The sequence below is a fragment of the Numida meleagris genome, chromosome 2 (genome assembly GCF_002078875.1).
Source record: "Numida meleagris isolate 19003 breed g44 Domestic line chromosome 2, NumMel1.0, whole genome shotgun sequence".
Classification (NCBI taxonomy): Eukaryota; Metazoa; Chordata; class Aves; order Galliformes; family Numididae; genus Numida; species Numida meleagris.
The window spans coordinates 84,173,874-84,198,087 of NC_034410.1; the positions used below are offsets into that span (position 1 = coordinate 84,173,874).

At 42.8% G+C, this 24,214-nt stretch overlaps 1 protein-coding gene and 1 long non-coding RNA gene across 3 annotated transcripts in view; one reads left to right on the top strand and one right to left on the bottom strand.

Annotated features, from left to right (window-relative positions):
• Positions 1 to 14,051, bottom strand: part of TERT (telomerase reverse transcriptase) — a 29,465-nt gene extending 15,414 nt beyond the window's left edge. For both annotated transcript variants that reach the window (XM_021388227.1, XM_021388226.1), the window contains exons 1-6: positions 13,731 to 14,051; positions 10,995 to 12,915; positions 8,805 to 9,000; positions 5,366 to 5,555; positions 1,844 to 2,026; positions 348 to 509 (exon numbers count right to left, since the gene is read on the bottom strand). In XM_021388227.1, coding sequence (XP_021243902.1) covers positions 348 to 509; positions 1,844 to 2,026; positions 5,366 to 5,555; positions 8,805 to 9,000; positions 10,995 to 12,915; positions 13,731 to 14,027 — 2,949 coding nt within the window. In that variant the 5' untranslated portion in view covers positions 14,028 to 14,051. The remainder of the gene's footprint in view (positions 1 to 347; positions 510 to 1,843; positions 2,027 to 5,365; positions 5,556 to 8,804; positions 9,001 to 10,994; positions 12,916 to 13,730) is intronic.
• On the top strand, positions 13,974 to 24,104 carry LOC110394399. Its single transcript, XR_002435592.1, has 5 exons — positions 13,974 to 14,051; positions 17,818 to 17,966; positions 18,184 to 18,458; positions 18,536 to 18,615; positions 21,587 to 24,104. It is a non-coding gene; the product is annotated as an uncharacterized LOC110394399 (long non-coding RNA).

The window sequence follows — 24,214 nt, forward strand, 5'->3', positions numbered from 1 at the left end:
ATATTAAAAAATAAATGACAATAGCAAGAGAATACTCAGTAGCAGATGGAATTTATTCAGCGAAAGAGCCTGTTTTACTGCATTATTTTAACCCAAGTAAGTCTGTTACTATTAAAATGAAATCCCACCCTCACCTATCTCCATTTCCACAGCACAGTTACCTTTACCCTTGCTAACACTGAAAAGTAAAAAGCAGCTTTGTTCACTCCAGGAAATTTCCAACACTACAAAAATGAAGGTTTTCTGAAGTAATTACCTAATTCAAGTTCAGACAAAAAAGCTACAAATATATTCCTTGGACAGAAATATATTAACAGTTATTATTAAAAGAAATGAGCAAATCATACGTGTCTCTTATAGAGCTTCCTGGCTTTTCCAGTTGGGGTAATCATAATCACTGCATACCACCGTATTCCGTAGACAGTTTGGCTCTCAGGTTTCAAGACCTGTGAGATCACTTCCACAAGTTTCTTGTGAGGAATGGTATCAAAAGCTCTGGATACATCACCCTGAAATGGAAAAAATATCTTCCATTATGTTCTGTATTTTGTGTTCCAGTATCTTCCATATTCATCAGTATCACCTTAAATACTGTGATAGTACAGGGAAAAATACCATTGTAGTATATAACTACAACTGAAGCATCACACAGGAATGAAATTACAACATCATTTATTCAAAATTGTGACAGGCAAACTCATTGCTTATCTGAAGACTCCCTCCTCAGTCATCAATGAGTTTTCCCTTGCAGGGGATAACCAAACTCAGTTTTAGTACAATCCTTGTTACTAGCAGAAAATGGTACAGCGGTCCCTACATTCATTAGTACTGTGTAGCACTTCTTTTCATGCTTACATACTAATGGACACAAAAGGTCGCATACTGGAAGTTGCATACACAGCCTTAAATCTTATATTTCACTAAAGTTTATTGCTGAAATTTTTATATGCCTATTATTTTAAGAAACCTTCCCCTCTATATATAATTATGATCATGACATCTTAGACTTCTGGAAAACTGAAAACCTAGACGTTTTGCTTTTTCTAAATCTCATACTATGATCTTAGCTTTGCATTTATTTGTCATAGTTACAATTCAAGGCCTTCTGAAGAAGCAAAAACCTTTTAAAGAACTGTATCAATAACGTGATTCTTTGACTTGAAAGACAATACGATAGCTGAGAATAATTTTGGGCCATGACAACTGATACACGAGAGCATGAGGCAGAAGCCCCGCTATATTATATACAACATGTATAACTTTATATGAATCACTCCAACTCAATAAGTAATAGCTAGCAGGCTATTGCTAACGTAAGAGTTAAGAAAACGCTCCTTCAAAAAATGAGATTTTACAATAACTCAAATAATAATTTACAATACAGTGGGAGAACAGATTTGTTGGAGATGCATTATACTTCAGTTGTTTATTTTCAGGGGACATTGACATTGATGTTACAGAGATAGAAGAGACCTATTTAATGAAAAGACACTGAATTTATCTAGATGCACGTAGGATTTTTTTCCTGATTTCAATTTAGGAAAACGACCATAAAAGCCTATTCAAGTACACGTTTGTCCCATTGTTATCCCCAAGTAAATGTAACTGCAGAAACACAGTGCATGTCCACAAGCAAGAACTGTTCCGTGACAGAGAAATGAATAAAAATATCAAAGTAAAGGAAGCAATATTTCAGGAAAAGCAAACAAACAAGTCTATATTAGGTATACGCAAAAACCAACAACGACAAAGAAATAGTTGTGCACTTAGAACACAGCTGCAAAAGATCTGCAGTAGCTATCTTTGAAAAGTTAGTCTGAATGCAGGATTAGAATAGGCATACCTTTACAAAGTAGAAATGAGGCATTTCACCACCTGATTCAAAAACCTTTGTAACAAACTCCTTCCATTTCCTGTAGATATCATCTCTCCCGAATACTGAAGAGCCAATGATACTGGTGTTTACAGTTCGTTCATAATTTAACACACTAAAGAGATTTTTTAGCTGAGTGTTATAGCGCTGTATCTAAAGAGACCAAAGAGAATCATCCTAAGGTATATTGAGATATACTAAATGCAATACATAAGTTTCTCATTTAGATGAGCTACGGGAGGAAATCTGTGTATTTGCTGTACTTCTTTGGTCAAATAGTTTTTAGAAAGCATGAATATAGCTGCAGTGCCTTCTTGGAAGTGACAAAACAGCCTCAAACACACCAATATGGTGTCACAGTCACAGACATAAATAGATAGACTTGAACAAATAAAACAACCAACAACTATAAGGTAAGAAGAAATAACAATATGTGCTTGAGACTTTAAACTAAACCCAGCTGCATCATCAGATGAGCCCCTACAGATAATTTATGCAAATATTTACTCTACTTCAGCAAAGGTTTAACTCTGTTTGCTACGGGAATAGTGGAGTAGAGCAGAGTGGCAGTGAAGTCCGGCAGGTCGATCAGCTCTGTCAACACAGATCTGGCTACAAAAGAATGTGGAAAGGGCAAACCATACTACTAAAGGAAGTAAACAGCTCGCACACATGGCACACTAATGAATCAGTTTAGAACTTTGGAGAAATCCTCTGAAGAGTATACATAAAATCTAAAAGGTTTCTTACTCTAAATGGTAGCATTGTGATCAAGGCATGGGTGCAATGAAATTGCCAAGTATGGAAGCGTATCATATTCTTCTGAGGACCTTATTTTTGCACTGAAAAATCACTTCCGGGTTTTCACTGAAAAGTTGACAAAACTAAAGCACACCAAAAACACTTGGTGTACTACTGTCACTGACTGCAAACAACACGATCCAACTTTATTGTTTTACATTAGGTAAATAGTTTGTTAATTCACTAGCTGATCCTGCAAAATACTTTTGACTAGATCACAAAAAATTAACTGCTGAATTGAATGCTGAAAAGTAAGACACTTTCCTGAATTACTGCAGTAGTTTCTTGTTTGGTATAGGCCAAATTCCTATGAAAAACAGTCAAAAGGGTAGAGATGTAGATCAAAGATAAACACGAGCAGCAAGATCAAAGTAATTATCAGCAGAGAAGTTCCTCCTTTCCTTCTTAATGATCGTGTCCCCGGATGGCTGCCTTAATACCTTCTCACAAAGCTGATGGCCATCTGGGTGTTAGCACACGGGTCATAAAAGACAACTGCGGCTTTAGCATTCAATGCTTAGTTTGAACTAGGCCTGTGAGACCTAGAGCAGCAGTATTCACAGCAGGAGCTTCTTGTAATGTTGGCAGGAATTTCCTCCAGTCCCTTAATTTTCTAGAACAAGTTTAATCTACAAAGCTATCAATATTTTTGCAAAACCTAAGGGTTTTCTGGAGTCTCTGCAGAATGCAGTAAAAGATTATATACCCTCAAACAAATCAGATCATTAAGAATCCTCACTGGGCTTCCCATTATGTTTGTGTACCTGTATACGTAGCTATGTATTTACACACAGATATGTTTAAGTTCAAACAAAAAGGATAAAAAGCAAATACATAAAACCTATTTCTTTTTTTAATAGCATAATCTACACTGTTTGAGGATAAACTCATGAAACTGGACTCACTTCACCATAGTTTTTGCAGCAAAGGTTGAGAGGTGCCCAAGAGCCAGAAGTTGATTTTGCTGGCTACTTGATTATTTCTGGCAATTCATCTGGGCACATTCCACTGCTGAGCTACAAGAACTGGCAAAGTCTACCCCTACAGTATCAGACTGGCTTTCAAATTGCAAAACCTGGAACACTGTCAGACACAGAAAGAATCTGAAGATGGTCTTCTTCATACAATTTAAATGCCTGGAGGAAACTGCAGAGCAGAGACATGCTGGAATATGAGACAGGCTGAAAAACTGGAACAGACTGCAGGATAGCAGGCAGTGAAATAAATAAACTGAGCAGCCATGCAAGTTGGGAAAGGAAAGAAGGGAGGGAAAAGAAAAAACCCAAATATTATTTCCATTAGGTTGTAAGACCTAAATTCTTGAACAAGATAATTGTTTTGGATGACACTTTCTGTGTCTGTCTGCAATCACAGAAGAGAGGTAACACTATTACTACCTTTCACGGATTTATAAAAATCATTAGCTATGCTTTATGACGCACTCTCATTTTTGACAGATGAGGTCTTTTCATAAACAGCTGAAGACTTCAGCTGCTTGTCAGCACTCATGAACAGGCATCTACAGCTCCCGCTTTCTAGCAGGCACATATCTTCCCTCCCAGCTCCAGGGCTGCCCAGTTAGCTGAAGCCACTTGGCCAGCTACCATAGTTGACTTTTAATCTTCATTTTCCATGCAGCCTCAGGTCTGGGGTCATTGTTTATGCCAATGTGATACAGGAACAATAGAACCTTTTATAGCACTGCAGCTATTTCCAGATTAACTGTGTGCATACTCTCAAGTCTGGCAGTATGATAGCCACAGAAAGACTAGTTGAAAGTAACAGTTCAGAACAGCTTTTCATTGATGTCCTTTAAATGCAGTACAGGATCACACACTGAACCATCAGTATTAAGAAGCTGTTGAACTCTCACCCATTTGGAGAGCGTTTCATCTTGTGCTCTAAATGGGACTCAGCCTTAAGGAAAAAGAATCAATTTAGTCATGGGAGATAGTAAACTGTGCTTCTATTAAATCTTGCAGTTAACTGGCCTGTTAAATGGATTACTGTATGCACTCCGTGTTAAGCCTTTGTTCCCACACTGCAGTAATTCCCATCTTACTTCCTATCTCCTTACTATGCTTGATCCAGCGTCCTCATCCTTCTTAGGCCTTCTACTGTAACACACACGGTTCACTACTGTTTGGCTTGCTAACTTGGCAGGATCCCCTAGGCTGACCCGGTACAACAGCCAACTAGTCCATCAATGCAAACAATCAGTATTCAGGTAAATCTCAGCAGGCCAGACTCATCTCTCCCTAACTGTGTGGTGTGCCAAACAAATACGACATTAATTCTGAACACTGAGTACCTAGTGTCTTGTCATTTCGTCCTACCCCCATGGATGGCTGTGTCCATCACAGTCAGACTCAGTAAGCAAGCATAAGGGAAACGGATGGAAAGATGAGAGAAAGAAAACATGCTTACCCGACAGCCCATGCTATTCCGTTAAACTAATTTCATTAAGACAGGCTTACAAGCAGAAGTATGTAGCTCTGGAACTGCAGGTTAATGATAAGCACCGGGAAGGGAGAAGTTAAGCTAAGTTGCAAGGGGTAGGTGCAATCAGTCCTTTTGATTTTAATGTTTCGGTTCACCACTTTAAAACTAGTTGTATGTTAACCAAAAAAACTCATTCAATTAACAGCTGCCTCCATCAAACCTACATAAAACAATAAGGAAAATAAAAACCTTCTTTTCTCTGCTTTCCTTGCTGAGTTTCTGTCCTTCAACAACACGGCTTAGTTTTACTACAGGTCTTAAACCATTGATTTTAGGAATGAACCGGAGCCTTGATGCAATAGGAAAATACTTTTTTTGACGGATCACTTCCATCTCCTCTGAAGATAAAGCACGTAGATGTACTTTGGCAAAATGGTTTCTAAAATATAAATACATATTGAACGTAAGCAACAGGAAATGCGCTAAGTTAAAATATTTCACACACCCAGATATTTTACTAAAGAGAAAATTAGAAATACTAATCTCTACAGAAGCTGGTATGATATCTGAATTTCAGAATAATTCCATATATCAATATATATCAATGATATCATACTACATTAACAAAAGAGCATATATTTCTCTCTGATGTAAACTAATGTAATTAAAAATACCTACATTAACACAAAGACTAGCCAAGTATATTTGAACATTATGATTTTTTTTTTAAGTGCAACAATAAAAAAACATTCAATATTTTTTATGGTTTCAGAAACTTGAAAGATATAAACAAAGGATAGGATTTTCTGTATGAAAACTGTATGAAGACAGACCCAGGGAAGGATGTACACAGTGTAATGGGCTGTTGTACTTCCAACATTCAGGGCAGCTACTACCTATTAAAAGTTACAACATGCAAAACAAAAGGGCAATAAAGCATCCAGTAGCATAATTCGAAATAATCAGTCTGATGAGCAGCAATCAGCTAAAGTAAATAGCAGAAAATAATAAAGAATGGAAGACTCTTAAATGACAGACTGGGAAATGTGCTTCCCCCACACAGGCAGCCCTTCAGGATTTACAATTCAGTGTAGCTTAGTCCAAATCAATACTAACCCATGTGATAAGGCAGGAAAAGGAAGAGGCACAAAGACCTTGCTTTTACTTAAGATGGTGAAAATGCACTGCCTGCAACATAAAGGAGCTGGGTCACTGTCCTACACTGCTTATACTGTTGGAAAAAGCCTGCCATTCATACTTCCCTGGGAAGTAAAATCAGACAATTCAAACCCCCGAAGAACAAGGGCTGCAAATCTAAATTTGCATTCAGATTTTGATGTCCCATACAAGCTAGCGGGCTGATTTAGCAAAAGAAAGCCACGGTATCACATAAGGCAGTGGATGGATGGAGGACCAGGTCAGCATGCTCTAGGAGATCTCTGAGAAGCCAAGTAAGCAGACAAGACACAAAAGATATTTCTCTTGTGTATGCCAACACAATCCACATACAAGTCAATGATCCAGCTACTCTGGTCTGAGAGCCCAAGTGATACAGTGCTTGCCAAGCAGAAGATAAAGGTATCCTGAGCCAGCAAGTTGAGCAAGTGTTTTGAGGATTTATATTCAAGATTGGAATTAAATTTCCGAAGTACAGCTGAAGGGACAGACCATATTTTCATAGCTAGAGATCACTGCTATTTATTAGAACTTTACTTCTTTCCTAAACCTACAGACATAACGTACATACAGTATGTATTAGCTAGAATACCAAGATAAAATAAAGAACTCCAGTTCATCAGAAACAACCAAATCATCACATCTCCATTCCTCTGCAGTTCACATTTCTGACACTGGATGGGAGAAAAAAAAACAAAAACAAAACACAACAACAAAAACAAACAACAAAAAAGCCACCAATTTTAAAAACATGATTTCCTCTAGAAGTGGAGATAAAGACAACTTATCAGCAGATCTTTGTCATTACTGCCCCTGCCCAGTTGCGGAATTTGATGTCATTTTGCCTGCAGCAACATTCATTGCTTATTTCATGGCACTTGTAGCAGTGCTGCTGATTTTGAACATGCACTACTCTAGTGGCCTCTGAACCATCCTACCCTCATTCATACTCACAGAGCTGTCACACAGTGGACCTAGTAGGAATTTGAGTACGAGGTCCAGCAATCAGTCCCCATGAAAACAGGTGCTGTTATTGCGACAAGGTATACATCATTTAAAAAAAAAAAAACAAAAAAAACTTTGCATTACATGGGCTAGGTCAACAGTATAATGAAATACTGATTTTTTCCTTCAAAAAAAAAAATTAGTATACTGTTTTTCAGTTGGTGGTATAAAGTTTGGTATAGCTTCAGAAATTTACAGAAAGTTGTCTGCATGCAAAATGACTACCAAACTTCATCAAGGATGCTAAGAAAACAAATTCAAGTCCCCTGTCAGATTTGTTGCCTGTATCCTTGAGTGGGATTCTGCACAGGAAGATTTACTCACATGCACAGTTGTACAAGATAGGGATTTACTGCCTAGGGACAACACAATGCAATGGCAAACTAATGAATGACGCCCTGCTCTGCTCAGCCCAGACTGTTTCATCCATCTTCTCTTCCCCAAAGGCCACATCAAGGGCTACACTGGCTGCAAACACCTTCCTGTAAGCCAGCTCACAGCAATCACCACAAGCAGCTTCATCTGGAGTGGAGGAAGAACCAGGGCAACAATGGAGGCCACTGTTTCACCAGGGAAGGCAGAGGCAGCTCAATATACTGAATACGCTGCCTAGGAAAGAGGGGATGGTGCCCTAAGAGCCTAGAAATGCCAGCCTTGAACAGCTGTTTCCCAGCATCTCTAAATCCCCATTTCTCTCTTCCCACAAGAAATGGGCATCTTGCCACCTGCATGAACGCAGTAAACTGGATTAGGAGGAGAACTCACGTTACACAACACACTCTAAAAAGCAGAGTGCTGAAAGCCCTATGCTTGTGAGGGAAACTTTAGTGCACAAAAGGCCCATGTAGCTACACATCCCACAGCTAACAGCAAACACCCTGTCCTTACAGCATGCAGTTGGCTGTAAGGCATGCAACAGTACTTCCCTGAGGTGCTGCTTCAGCTGACAGTAATCTGCATTTCAGGGCCATCCTGAAACCAAAGGTGGAAATACTTGGGGAAGAGATAGGAAGAAATGCGATCAGCACAGATTAGGGTCTTTTGTGCTCAGAGCACTTGAACTGGACACTGGAGCTTTATGGGGGAAATTGGCAACAGGGAAGAAATGGCTAAAACCAAAGCCACTTGCTTTCTTTTAATCATACACCCTGTTAAGAACAGCATTATATCTAGTATGTAAAATTCTGCCATTGTGATTCACCTATCATTAAAAGTTCTAAAATTGAGACTTATCAAAACAAAATCCTCCTCACAATGGGTATTATTGCAAAGGTTCCTGTTCTCCTACTAAATAAATAAAAAATTGAATCAGTTTTCCCACATCAAACATACATGAACTTACAAGCCATACACAGCACTGTTACAGGTTGATTTTCTCTTGGAAAACTAAGGACATGAAAGTAGGATAAAGGGGCAATAAATTAAAGTAGAATTATAATGTCATACTACAAAATGTGAGATTTCCACATATTTCAGTCATGTTTGATTAGTTTTTTTTTAATGTTACCTAATTCCAATGTTCTGTAACTTGCCCCAGATAAACTTTCGGTAGTAGAAAAGCATGTTTTTCTGGAACATAGTCTCGGTGATATAGAAAAATGATTTGAGCAACTCGATAACATAGGAATCCATCAGCCAGTATAGGAATTTTGCCAAAATTTCTTCACGGTAACAATGTTCATAGGCAGGAACAGAGTGATTACCTTGAATAAACAATTCAAACGTAGTTAATGTGGTTATAGTAAAGATCAACTTTCTGTATTAGTAAAAAACAAACAAAACCAAACAAACCATACAGATACTCTCTTCTTAGCATGAGGTTAATGGAAAGGGAAAAAAAATACAAACAATTCCACAGATCCAGCTCCAAGCTTTCATTGGTATTAAATAATTATAAATCGTTCCAACTTTTCAATCATATGTTTCTAATTAAATTTAAAGCAGAATTTAGCAAAATACAGCCGGATACTTTAAAGAGACTCTATAAAAACATTTGTTAGATTAGCTGCACAACACAAATCACAGTTGTTGCACAAATGTGTTAAAAACAGCCAAACTTTGACACGAGATGAAGTTTAAAACTGAAACTTATAAAATGGAAATAAGTTTCCAGTTCTCTACTCTGCTTGGGTTGTGTGCTCTTTGGGGCAGACTCACTTTCATGTCTAAAAAAAATACTGCCATAAAGAGATGAATACATTCACTTCAATAGAAGCCAGAGAGCATCACTGAAAAATGCAAAGCTATTAGAACATTCTTTAAATGAAGAATCGTAATAAGCAGGCCACCAGATACACAGATTAAATCAGCACGTTAAGTAGCTGTCCTGGAACAAGATGATTAGTTTTTGACATTTTGACATCAGATGTCAATTTTCTGAACTGTAGTCATGATTTACAAGAAACCACTGCTACTTCTTTTGGAAAAGAAAAACACCTACGGTGCAGCAAAGCAATTAAACATGTGTTTAAACTTCAAGCACAAGGGATTAGTTTCAGAGAAAATGAAATTAAGTTGATGTGTTGTTTTTCCTGGATTCAGGCTATTATTCTTTTCAAAGGTAAGACATTACAAGTGACTATGAACCAAATGTGTTTTTACAATAAAAACCCTTTGAAACATTTAATTCCTCAGCATTTTAAAAATAATGGTTTTGAGATGAAGTTTTTAAATGATTAATCAATATATTTGCTAGAATTAACAGTTTCTTATGGAAGTTTATCTGCCCTATTTTTGACAACAGTTCTCAAATATTAGACCTTCTGCTTTCCTCCTACATTGCAGGGAACCTGTAGTAATTTCAGAACCCTACAGCACCTTTTAAAAAGGAATGCCATTTTCAGCTCACATTACTGTAGGATCCAAGTATATTACCAAGTAAGAATTAATGCTACATAGCGGTTAAGGAAGTACGTTCTACATTCTGTAGGTGGAGAATGGAATCGCAGAACAATTACAACATGCAGGATTCTACAGCCATCAACCACAGAACCACAGGTACAGCCTAGAATGATGTCCTAGGGTAATGCCTTTAGAGAGGCTTCTTCAGAGAAGTAAGATTTGCCTCTCATCACCTGAGAAGATGACTGACCAGAGGAATTCACAGGGAATTCAGAGCAATCAGCTGCTTGTCCTGCCCCTACCGCTGGGGTGACCTCTGCGCTACCACCCACCCAGCCCATAAGGATCTCATGCTCCCAAAGAGCTCTAGAAAGGTAATGGATGGAGGGCAACTCCTTCATTGCACAGATCCCTTACTCATGTCTTTTTCACATAGCAGATGTGAGGGGAAAGAAATGCTGTGGAATGACTGCATACACTTGTCCTGGTTTGGCTTTAGTTCTGATGGTTTATCATAACCAAAAAGATTACACTTGTTCCTTACATGCTTTGGTCACTGTTATTGGCAATTTGGGGAGTAAGGGCAGAAGGGAATGTGTTTTTTTGGAAGGCCTGCTTCCTGAATTCCAGTTTCTGCATAATACCATAATCCCATTAAACATAAAAGGTGTCAACGAAGATGCACAGAGGATGACAGGTCTAAGAACTCCCCCCACCAATAACAAGCACTACCAGGTTTCCTCTCTCAGCTCCTGTTGTTACCCATAAACCACCAACTCTGAATCGATATTCAGTGCCCTCCCCTCCCCACCTGACCACCACCCATCTCACCCCCTTGGTTTTGCAATACAAGTACCTTTGGCCAGACGAAGCCACACGCAGTCATTCACTCTCATCTTCCACATCAGCTGCTGCAAAGAAAGCTTATCATACTTCCCCATGGAAATGAATGCTTTCACGTTTTTAAAGAACCGGCATTTGTTATGGCTTGAACCCCACAGCTCAGCAGGGATCACCCGCTCCAGGCACTCCCTCACAAAGCCATACACCTGCCAGTGGCTGCTGTGCTGCCTGAGCAGCTCCCTGAGGAGCGGATCGCTCCCCTCTGCAGGGTGCTGCTCCCCTCTCTCTGGTTGCCCACATGCTGGCATTGAGGGAGGAGTGTGGAAGCTGTTCGACGCAGTACCCTCAGTGGACTCTTTCCCACGTTCTGTGTGCTTGTGAACCTTTGCTTCCCCAGGCAGAGCTGCCTGCAAGGTCAGCTCCGTTTTTCTCAAACAAGCTTCAGAAAGCAAAACAGGGCAATTTTTTCTCAAGAAAACTAAATAAGGGCACTTCTCGTGGTTCTTTACCAGCTTCTGAAATATCTCTCTCATTTGCCAGTAGCGTTTGGGCAACCTCTTCTTTCTCCACTTTTGCTGTGGTAGGCTTTGGTTCTGCTTTTCCTTTAATGGGTTTTGGCTTAAGAATATGGTTTCTATAAGCCGCCTTCCACCTGCCTGACAACCCTGCAGGCGGCTCAGTATGAATGATTTAGGAAAATATTCTTGGTAACTGCGGGAATACAGAAGAAACTTCTTCTCAAAATACACTGCAGAGCGCAAGAATGTATTTGGTAACTGCTTTGCCAAATGAGCTGGGGGATTTTCCTGCTTTCTGTCCTCTGAAGAAGCACTTTCCATTGGTTCGGTTTGTACAGAATCCAATCCAGGTTTATGGGCTAGATTTACAAGCTTCTCTATGCCCTTTCTATTGGGTTTATGGATTGGGTTTATATACATCTCTATGCCCTTTCTATTGGATTCTGCTTGTTTTTCTACACCGGTCTTTATGCGTTTGTTACCCTGAACTCCTCGTGGAAAAGAGCTTTTGTCTGCTACAGGCCTCCTCACAGGGTGAGATCTGTGAACTACAGAAGGACGAGACACCTCACCGTTATGTCTTTGAGAAATGTAACTTTCTTTAATAAGCCCTACAGCACGTGGTGCTACACGCCAGGTTCCATGCCTCTGGGAACTACTTTGGTTTACATCAGGAATGATATTACAAGCCTGCTCCTCTGTCTCTTTCTCCATTACTTTCACTCTCTTAGCTACGATTTCATCCTGTTCTCCATCATGCTTCCTCTTTAAAGATGGTGCTCTAGCTGGCAAACATACACCGGAGTGGCTTTGTTTTTCCAGACGTGCAGTAACTGTGGTGATCCACCTGCCTGCTTGAAAGTTCACTTTTGCAGAAGACTGGTAACCAGACCTTAGGCTTTGTAACCTATGGCTCCTTCTTTTTCTCCTGCTGGAGACACGACCTTGACGTCTTGGCCTGCACTTCCACCAGTGTGACTTGGTAAGATAGTGCCTGTGAAACACAAGCCTTTTTCGTACGTAGTCAAGCAAGCAGTTATGTTTAAACCTTGAGTAGCGTCGTCTAACAAACCCTGGGGATGGTCCTATGTTATGTGAAATAAGTTCATAAACTGGTTGCCCGCAGACCTGGTAACAGTTACTTGGGGGAACCAGCATGAAGAGTGCACAATGCTCCAGCAGGTACATCATCACATCGTCCCCTATCCTGCTCAGCAGCATTTCCCAGAGGCCACTGATGCGAATCGTTTCTGTTACAGTATTGGGCAGGTAGCTATATATGCACGAAGATGGCAAAATTCTGAAGTGACAACTGTTTTCATCCAGCAGGGAGTATCCATACGCAAGGATGTTCTTCTTTTTCTTTTCACACAGTCTCTGAATGATTCTTGTGATGACTTCGCTTTGACTGGATAACTGAGCAAAGACAGAAAGAGGGAGAATTGGTTTTTAATCAACAGCTCTTCCACAAACAACACACGGTCTAAAGAAGCAGACACACCAGCTACACCCAACCCTAAACTTCAGCCTTACATTATGCCTTTGCAAAGCAGCGCAACGATTCGCTACGTCAGACTTGTGTGCACACTGCAAGATGTTTACATTCAGCAACCTGAGCCACCTGCCTTACGGAAGTCTGTTCGGTGCTGCCCTTTTGATCCTGCTCCTCAAGCCCAGGAAGTGCCCTATGCTTCTCCTCCCCACCCCGAGTCCCACCTCAGGGCCTCCAAGCCACTGTGCCCCAGTAAGCGCTAGCGTAGGCTGCGCCACCAGAGAATTCATGTTTCTTGAGGCCTCCATTTCCTTTTGCGCAAAAGAAAGGAGTTTTAAGAAACTTAAAAGCCGCTCGGTAGGCTTGCACAGCCCGTCTCGCGCGGCGTAGCGCTGCTTTCCCCCACCCCTCTCTGCCCTCTCACAGGGGAAGGTGGTACTTCCCTCCCAGCCGCTCTAACCAGCCACGCTCGCTCGTCGCACCAGACGAGCCCCCGAGCCCCAGACATGCAAATCTTTGACCCCACCGCCGCCCGGCCGCCTCCAGCGTTTCGCCGGCCCTCTCTGGGGACGGGACCGGGGGTGGTGACGGCCGGGCCGGGCCGGGGGGCGGCCACGAGGGGCGCGGCGCACGCATGCACGCAGCAGAGGAAGCGCCCCGCAGCCCCGGCGCCGCCTCGGGGGCCGACCCCGTGCGCGGGGCGAGCGGGCAGCGTCCGGCCGCAATCCCTCTTCCCTACCTGCTGGAAGCAGATGGGCCGGGGGATGGCGCGAGCCCCTCGGGGGACGCACACCACGCACTGCGACACGAAGGTCCGGTAGCACTGCGCGTCGTCGCCCCGCAGCACCTCGACCTCCCCCGTGCCACCCTCCTGCAGCCGCCGGACGAAGGCCTCCAGCGGCGTGGTCTCGGCGTAGCAGCCCCGTAGCGCGCCCAGCACCGCGGCGAAAGGCTCCGCCCGCGCCATGTTGCAGAGCCGCCGCGCGCCGACCCCCAGAGCTGCCCCGGGCTCCATCCCCGCCCGCGGCGCTGCCATGCAGCCGAGCCCCACGCGGCGGAGGTAAGGAGGGGCGGGGCGGGGCGGGGCCGGGAGGGCAGGCCGCTGTCCAGCTGCGCTGCGCCTGCCGTCCCGCGGGCTGCCGCGGCCTCAAGGTGCGCTGGGGGAGGTGGGGGTTGGATTTAGGAACAGTTTATTCTCTGAAAGAGCGGTGAGGCACTGGGACAGGCTGCGCAGGGAGAGGGTGGAGTCACTGTCCCTGGAGGTGTTCAAGAAGCGTGTGGATGTGGCATTTTAGGACATTGTTAACGGGCACGGTGTTGAATGGGTTGATGGTTGGTCTAGGTGGTCTTAGAGGTCTTTTCCAGCCGTAATGATAATGCGATTCTATGATAAGTTTGTGTTATCGCTCTTGCTTTGTCCCTGTGGAGACCAAAGGGAAACAAGGCTCCACAAAGAGATGTGAGGTTTTCAGGGTGTCAGAGATGAGTGCAGAAATGTGCATGGTGTGTGGCACAGGGCCTTGCATGGGAGGGTGGGGAGGCAGTGTGCTATGGTCAAAGCACGAGTGTGCAACCTTTATGGCTTGCCTGGGCCGCACTGACTGAAGAGGAATTGTCCTGGGCTGCATATAAAATATACATAGGTCGCTCCGAAAGTAATGCCTCCTATTTCTTTCCTTGAAAACTACAACAGGTATGAAAAGCCCAGTAACACAATTTGATAGAGAAAACTCTCAGCTCTGAAACATTCTTTTTTGACATAGTCCCCACCATTAGCTATGCATTTTCACCAGCAATGAACAAGAGCCTGCATACTGCACTCATAAAAACCTGCACCTGCGGAGTTGGCCTACTGTCACTACTGCTCCAGTGCACCACTTACTGCCTCACTGTGTTTGTATCCACTGTTTGGTCTCCATAAATATTCAGCAAGTGTCGATGAATGTCAGTAGGTGCTATTTTTTCCACGTAGAGGAATTCAGTTCCATACCTTTGCTTTATCCACACTTCTATGTCAGATGCCATTTTGCCAGACTGCCCCTCAGCTACTATCTGTCGCATGGCAGCAAAATGTAACAGAATATTGGCAGGAAAGTTCAAGCTTTACTGCCATACCACCAGCACCCACCTCTAATGTTGTAGGCCAACATCGTAAAATAGGAGGTATTGCTTTTGGGGCAGCCCTCAAATAATGTAGTTAATGTATCGAAGTAACAAAACTTCTTTTTTATGTCTTTTTTAGGAAAACATAAAAAAAGAGGGTAATGAAACCATAAAACTGCTGGGATATGTGATCTTGTTTTTGTAAACTAATGCATCAATCTGGTTCAGTGGCAGTGGTTGCAATTCTTAGTTAGTTCTCAAGGTGTTTGTCAGAGAATTTTTATAACATTTTATTCTTCCTTGCTTCATCCTTGAAAATAGCTGTTCACAAATGTATGTACTGCCAAAAAGCAGTGACAGGTGTGATTGTGAAGCGAGGGATAGTTCTCTCTGGTAAGACAGGACATATAAAAGTCTGGTAAAGAGACATGATTGAATTTTTCTTTGAGTTGAATATCTGCTTGCAGCCTTATATGTTTCATTTGAAAATTGGCAGGTAATATATTTATGTCAACTGAAAATAGAGTTGCAAATATACAGAAAAACCAGTATTTTGCAGTCTTGAAACCTATTCTCAAATTCCTTTCTCAAAATGGAAAGCACAGTTGGATATTTTTCACTCTTCACAGGACTATGTTTAGCCAGTGTATCAAAATACATACAGTTATTTGCCATAACTTGAATTGGCACTGCACTGCACCCTTGCCATGTTCTCGTCTCAGCCCAGACTGTGCTGATCACACACCAATGGTTGGTTGTTGCTGAGGAGTGAGTGCACAGCTGGGGCCAGGCTGCTCAGCAGCGAAGAGCCACCACTGTGATGGTGTGGAACAGGGGGCTGGGCTGGGCTGCATGCAGCCCGCAGGCCACGGGTTGGATAAGTCTGGGTTAAAGCTAAAGGTTGTGAGGGAGAAAACCAGCATTGGTTACCACAGATTTTGTGGCACAGCTTCTGGCCAGTTACTTAGGCTTTGATTTTTCAGACAGCTTTGTAGAACCTTTTTGGTGAAAAACCCATGCCATGTTTTTTTGTGATGGCCTGAATTGCAGTCAACAAAGCTGTTGAAGATCAAGTTTTTAATTGAATCAAAGAATCACAGAATATCCCCAGTTAGAAAAGGTCCTCAAGGATCATCGAGTCCAGCTCTGGGCTCCACACAGCACCACCCAAAATCAAATTCTATGTCTGAGAGCGTTCTCCAAATGCTCCTTGAATTCTGGCAGCCTGGGGCCATGACCACTGCGCTGGGGAGCCTGTTCCATTGCCTGAACACCCTCAGGAGAAGAACCTTTTCCTGATCCTCCTCCTCTGACACAGCTCCATGCTGCTTCTTTGGTCCTGTTGCTGTCACCAGAGAGAAGAGCTCAGCACTGTCCCTCTGCTCCCCTCATGAGGAAGCTATAGGCCCACCATGAGGTATGCCCTCAGTATCCTCTTCTCTTGACTGAACAAACCAAGTGACCTCAGTGGCTCTTCATACTACTTGCACTCCAGACCTTTCAACACTGAATCTTGCTGGTTTATAAATGTAGATTTCATATGGAAGAAACCTGGAAAAATCCCATCCAAGAAATCCCTTTTAGGATCAGGACTTGATAGAAGGTCTGTATTAAAGAAGAGTACTTGTAGAAGAGGTTATGATGGAGATAAGCAGAGTGAATCTTGAAAGTAACCGACTGGTCCTGGGGCTCTCATTAAGGAGCTTAATTGCATATGGTAGTGTGTAATGTTCTACTCAAACCTTTTCTTGTATCTGAAGGTTTTATGGTAACAACATTGACACCAGACTTTAAAAGAGGTTGCAGTGGAGTTCTGGGAAATTGCAGGTCTCTAAGCTTGGTGTTTGTTCCAAGAAAATAGGCAGAAATAACAGAATGTAAGATTAGTACGTGCTGGAACAAAGGCTTGTTGCCTAGTCAACATTGCTACTGCAAGAGGAAGTTCTGCCTCGCAAAACTCTTGGAGTTCTGTGAAGGGTTAAGAAGATGTGAAAATTACTGTGATCTGAGTGATTGTTGTGTTCTCTTTGAATTTCCTAAAACCCTTGCAAGAAAATGTTATAAACAGGGGAAAAAAACACATTAAAAAGGAAGGTGGTGTTGTGGATATATTATTGGTTAAAACGTAAGAAAGAGATAGGGATAAATGGTCAGTTATTTCAGTTGAGGAAATGCTATGATAGTCAGCACTGTGTAACTTTGATAAATGACCCAGAAGTACTGTATGAAAACAGTTAGTGGCAAGATTTGTCAATGGAATGAAATTATTCAAAGCAGCAAGGACTTGAGCAGACTAGAAAACTGCAGAAGAACACAACAAGACTGAGTGATTGAACAGTTGCATGACAGGTGAAATTAAATACTGGTAAATCAAGTACGGCATAGAGATTAAACACATTTCCAATATGATCAGTTCTGAGCTGATTAGAACCGCTCAGGAGTGAGATCCCGTAGTCACATGAAACAAGTCAGCGTTGCACTCAATAGCAGTCAGGAAAGCAAATCAAATGTTAGGAATGACAGTACATCATTATGCCATTGCATAAATTTTTGGCTTGCATACATCTTGAATGCAGTTGTGCTGTTCTGGTCTCTGTGTCTCAAAAACAATGTACTAGAATTAGAAGAACAATCCTGTGTGGGACAGTCCTATATGAGGAAAAGTTGCTGGGAAAGGGCAAATGTTGCATGCTTTTCCTTCTAAAACAATCAATCTCTTCCAGGAAGGAAAACAGCTCATCTCTTGACATGAGTGCGACAGAGGATTCCAGTTCTTCTTGGCACCTCCATGGCCTTCAAGTTGCTGCATTCCTGCTTATCTACCAGTTCAGCACTGTCTATTTCTGGCAGACTACTTTATCCCTTGACACAGGTATGTACTTCATGGGCGTCCACAAAGAGCAGAAAGTGATAACACCTCAAGGCTTCAGGGAGCCTCAGCAGTCCTGTAACTGAGATATTGCACTGCTGCTACATGTAGAAGGACAGGGATATAGATCAGTAGCTCCGTTTAGGGGAGACTAAGGTTGATGCCATTGGTCTGACCTCTGGTGGGTCTGTTTCACATGTATTTCTCCCTTCCCCTGTAGGTCCAAAGGTGATGGCATCCTCAAGGTGTAACCCAGTAGTGTTGTCTAATGCAGCTAGGTGTATGACCAACACAAGGTTCACCATTTCACTTGAGAAGCGTGTTCAGGAAGAGAGGAAGAGGAGGAAGTGGTGTTGAGTTTGTTGTAACTCCAGATCAAGCCCTGATGGCAATGGTTTAACCAAGCTTGAAAATGGCAACCTGACCCCTGACTACAACAGTGGAATCCTCCTCAGTAGGCAGTAGGTTGACACAGGAGAAAGCAAGGTCATGAAGGTAAGAAGGACCATCTATGAGCTCTTGGTGGTTAGGATCCATGGAAGAGGTGAACATTGGTCTGTGCCTTTCAACAGGTCTTAGCTGCAGCCCCACTACCAGCGTGCAAGGAAGCAATGAAACTGTGGTGATAGTGGAGGATATTCCCACAGCTGAGGTGAGTTTACAACTACTTGTCCATAAACTCTAGCAGCAGTGGATCCATGTTGTCAAAGCTGATTGACTTGCTCATGGCAGATGAATGTAGATGTTGCTGTAGCCTGAATTTCTGAGGAGACCTTTTAACTAGATCACTTACCTTGACTCCGTCTACCAACAGTTGGTGAGTCTCTAAGTAGATGATGCCTCTTGCTGATACGTTCTTGGTGACAATCATTACAGCAATGATTGTGTGGGCAGAGAATGACTGCTGTGGCCAGGCTAGCAAGATCTCTTTTCTCCTATTTTTTTTCATAGGTACCACCCTGCTTTTCTGTGTTTCTTCCATTGGGCTGGGGAGAGAACTCAGCAAGGAGAGGGGGAATTAAGCAATGTGGGAAAGAAGTTATTTTTTAGGAAGATGAATAAGGAAAATAATGGGAACATAGAGTCGCAGAACAGCCAAAATTGTAAGAGATGTATGATGTCTTTCGCACCACTGCTGCTTAAAGCAGGGCCACCTAGAGCAGGTTGGTCAGTGCCATGTGTAACAAGATATTAAGTATCTTCAAGGATGGAGACTCCACAGCATTTTGCCAGTCTTTTACCATCCGAACAGTAAAAAGATGTTTAAGTAGAATTTCCTGTATTTTAATTTGTGTTCACCACATCTTGTTCTGTCCCTGGATACCACTGAAAAGAGTTTGTGTCCATCTCATTAACATTAGCTACTTGTGCACTTTAATAAGATCCCTGCTGAGCCTTTCCATCTTGAGGCTAAACAATCCCAGTTACCTCAACACCTCTTTATATGTCAGATGTTCCACTTCCTTAATCATCTTAGGGCCCTTAGTGTCAAGTTCACTGGGCTTCTGTATATCCATCAGCCTTATACTGGAGAACTCAGATCTGATTGAATAATGACGTCAGGTTCTCCTCAACAATATTTATCCTTCAAGGTACTCTGCAAATATTGACTGAATTCTATTACAGATAACATGGCCATAGCCAGTTTTATCTTCACACTTTGGTCCTTCCCTGTTGCATCTATTACGTTTGCCTTAAAAGTGATTACTATGTAGGCCAGCAGTAATTAAAACAATTCTTTAAAGAATCCATTTAGAGCTGTAATTTCTGAAAATGCTCCCATGTAAATCTTTTACACTCCAATTGTGCTCTTGCTAATAGCAGTTACAACACTGTCACCCCAGTGAGTTATTTGGAATTACTCTTAATTTCACACCAAAAAACATGACAGGAGAGTCAGGCTTTCTGAACCAGGCTACAGCATACTTAGGGAGAAGAACACTGAAGGCTGTGTTTTTGTCAGTGCCAATATTCAAATGTCACCCTCATCCCAGCGTAATCTTTGTGAAGGCGAGACATGCATCAGGATAGGGTATAGAAATTTACAAGGTTTTATGAGACTAAGAAGATGGTTCCACCTGCAACTGGGTATGAGGGAAGTTATCACAGTGCTAGAGCTTGGTTCATGCATTTCTACAGCAGTGAAGATTGGGGAAAAGCCATGAGAACATCCGTTAGGACTTAAGGGTGCTTTCTGAAGTCCAGTTACGAGCAGGAGATTTCATCTCCATTTGTATAGGAGGAAGACAAACTACCTCTGATTATCACTGTTTCATCATTAAGAAACTAAAAGGACAGCTGTGGTATCTCACATATCAATAAGAAAACATGACAAAAAAATGAATTAAAAAGGAAAGGAGTAATGCTGGCTGAGCGGTTGATTAGGCTATTGTGCAGATTACATTCTAGTACATCTGCTTTAACACATCATTATTATTGTGGTGGCTTGCTTTGCCATCTAGCAGGGACTCTACTATTTCTTGGGAAAATGTGAAAAGGCAACACGAAAGCAAGACATCTCCTTTCCATTTTTGAAATTAAAATTATTTCCTATCCAACCAGTTACTAATCCCCACCAAAGACATACCAAATCAAATCAATATCTTAAGGCGAACTTCATCACTTTTTCTTCTACTTGAAGATTGTATTTTATGCTATGTTGACGAAATCGTATTTCTCTTCTTAAGCATTAGATGAAGTACAGAAGTTCAATGAAGAACATTTCATTTATTCTTTAATATAGAGTTGCAGGCATACTATCACTCAACCACACGGGCAAAGCCATCCTGTACATATGCCAGTGCTGCATTTCTCCCTAGCAACTCTTAAAAGGACACAAGAATATCCTTTCTGCTGTATCTCTGCATCATGTAGACATTGAAAGCTTTCTGACATTTCCCGTTTGTTTGCCTTCCCTCTTCTTTGGTTTCTCCTGCACCAGTCTCCTCTCTAACATGAATGCCTTGAACTCACCACCTTTATCTCATATGCCTTTTCATCTCACTCTAACAGCTTCCTTTTTCTCCAACAACGCACAAAAACCCTACTCAAAAGTAGTTATGATCTCTCGTGAAAACAGAGGCACTTCGTTGTGATTTAAGTCTGGTGGGCAATTAAGCACCACACAGCTGCTTACTCAGTCCCCCTTCTGTGGAATGGGGAAGAGAAGTGAAAGGGCAAAAGTTAGAAAATTCATGGGATGAGATAAAGGCAGTTTAAAAATGGAAACAAAGAACAAAACCTAGAAAACCAAGTTATGCAAAAGGCAGTTGCGCGCCACCTGCTCACTGATGCCAAATCAGTCCTGGCAAAGTCCCCCACAGCTTTACCGGTGAGCATGGCATAATATGATATGGGATATCCCTTTGGTCAGTTGAGGTCAGCTGTCCTGATTCTATCCCCTCCCAAATTCTTGTGCATCCCCAGCCTTGCTCTGTCAAGGCAGCATAAGGAGCAGAAAAGGCCTTGCTTTTTTGTAAGCAATTTTCAGCATCAACTGAAACATTCATTACTAATTGTGTTTCCATCACAAATCTAAAGCATATTACCATATAAGCTACTTATGAAGAAAATAAATTCTATCCCAGCCAAAGACTAATGCAGCTGTATTCATCCCGTTGCAGCCATCAGGATCACCACTGCCACCACAGACAGTTCAGAGAAGAAAATGCAGACAAGCCATTTGCTACTGACTCCACCAGTCTTCTCATTCAGCGGAGTGGTCTGATGAGAGGAGGGGCGCAAGTTCCAAGTAGAAGACCCAGCATGTGGCTGCAGCCTCACCCAGCCCAGTTGTTGACCGTGGACATTGTCTCCTCAGTCCGCATGTGAAGACGGTGACATCAACCCCTAGAGTGTGTCATGGTGCTACTTGGCAGAGCCCATATCTGCAGCCACATCTCATGCCATACTATCTAGAAATGCCAGGATCTATCACCATCCTGCATCTGTGGCCTCCAGATTGTCAATTAACTCCATCAAAAATATACATATGGTAATTAAAGGTAGGACATTTGTCCACAGCCAAAGGTTCCTACTTGTCTCTCGAAGAGACATAGAAATACAGTTTTCTCAGTGGTGTTGAAGAAACATTACCAGACTTGGGGAAGAAGGGGACTTCGGTTGTTGGAACATCTTTGTCACTTTCAGTATATGGGGAATTTTTAAATCTTACTCCTCATCTTTTATTATTATGTCTTACTCTTCACCTTATCTATTAAAAAAAAAACAACATATTCAACAATTAACTGGAAAGAAACAAACACACGCACACAAAAAAAAAAAACAACAAAAGCCAACAACCAAAAACCTAACACAGAAGAAGAGACACTAGTGACTGACATGGAAGCCATGGCGTTGGTCTGCCAATCAGCTCTATTCCTGAGCTTCCTCTTCTCCAAAGAGAACTCCAAAGGAGTTCCCTGAGCCTGCCATTGTATGCTATGTGTCCCAGCCCTGAACGATTCCCTTGTGGAAGAAGGAAGAGAGTCAAGGAGGCAGAGGACCCTTTTCCTAGGGATGACTCCTACATGCCATTTTGCTTGCCAGAGAGAAAGGCTGCCCATTGGGCACAGGGGCTGCCTTTCACCTCCCGTCCTGTGCCCTGTCCTCCAGCCCCCTTTTCATTCCATGCTAAACACCATTCCCGCCATCATGGTGGCCATCACAGAAGCTTCCTGGTGTCACAGTAGTCACCGCTGCCCCATCCCACTCACTCAGCTCCAAGACCTCTGGTGTTGAACAAGTATGGCTGGTACCAAGAGAACGAGGAGCGTTGATTGCCCAGTTTTACATGGGAAGAAAGAGATTGGGTTCCCAGAACCAAAGAGGTGGTGGAGGCCCACGAAGAAGAGCAAATGGAGGAGGAAGAGCGCCTGTGCCTTTAGAGCAATGCCCAGGCCTATGACTACTGTTTTGCAGCCCACTGAGGTGGATGCACTCCAGATGAAGAATCAGTGGAAGTGGATCGACCTCCACCACAGCTGGCTTGGCACATCATCATGCCAGGGCGCCCATTGGTGTGGTCACAGCAGCATCATTGAAGGTTCAGGTGCCCAGCTCCCTATCCACTCTGCCACCCCTGCACCCAGAATTAGCTGGGAAGCCATTCATTAACATCCAGTAGGCTTGCGTGCAGGATAGCCTCCTTTCCTATCCCCCATCCTTACCCCTCGTCAAAAGATGACATCTATTCTGCATGGATTCCCAGGGAAGCAGGCAAACATGGACTTGGCTTCATTTTGACTGGTTCACTGTGTCTTCAGGAGGTCCCCCTCAGAGTGCTGCTGTGGATCATGGATCCTAGAGGTGGGGTGTCTCAGCCTGAAGATGAGAATGCTACCCAACAGGTTCGGGAAGGTGAAGCCAGACGTTCCATGGTGGTTCACAAAGAACAGCAGCAGATCAATGAAAAAAGTTAGAGCTGTTCCTTTGAAGCTAATGAAAACATTGTCCCCAAAAGGGTGCCCAAACAGGAGATATGTCCAAAGAGGCTTCAGAGTCTGTCCTTGGAGGCATCTGAACCTAACAGAACAAGACTGGATGTTCCCAGACATCACTGTCTCCTTTGTGTGCCTCAGTGCCATCTTCTGGTAGATATCTTATAAAGGTAAGAGCTGCTCCTTGGAAATCTGCCTGCAGGCTCCCATTCTGGTGCAGCTAATGATTCTTATAACCAGACTAGAAAGCTCTTCTCCAAACGAGCGAACAAGAAGCCACAAATGTGGTGGCTGGTGTTCATGTGACCAGTGGTGTGCACATCATGAATGTGGATCCAACAGAGAACAGCGCTAGGCCCAGGCATGTCAGTTGCCCAGAGAAAGGCGTGTGGCTAAGGTGTGCCAGTCATCCAGAGAGTTACAAGGGGCCCAGGTAAGTCTGTCCACCAGAGGACGAGGGGGAGTCTATGGAGGTAGAGCCATCACAAGATGGAGATCTGATGGAATTGGATCCACCTGTGAGATACACGACCACCCCCAGCATGCACTGGCTCTCTGCCACAAAATCCGGGCAATAGAACTGCAGGAGCACAAGGCCAGCTTGCTGTCTTCATCAGTCTCTGCTCCCCCCGTTAACTTGGACATGACAGACAGCATGGACATCCTGAAGGCTCATGCGTCAGATCACTCAGCAATAAACCATTCTTTTGGTGATTGTTGATGGTTGTGTAAACCTTTCTTTTTCATCCCTCAGCCCTCATGAAGAAGTGGTATCTCTTCTTCATGGAGCCCCAAAGGTGGGGGGAGGTTCAG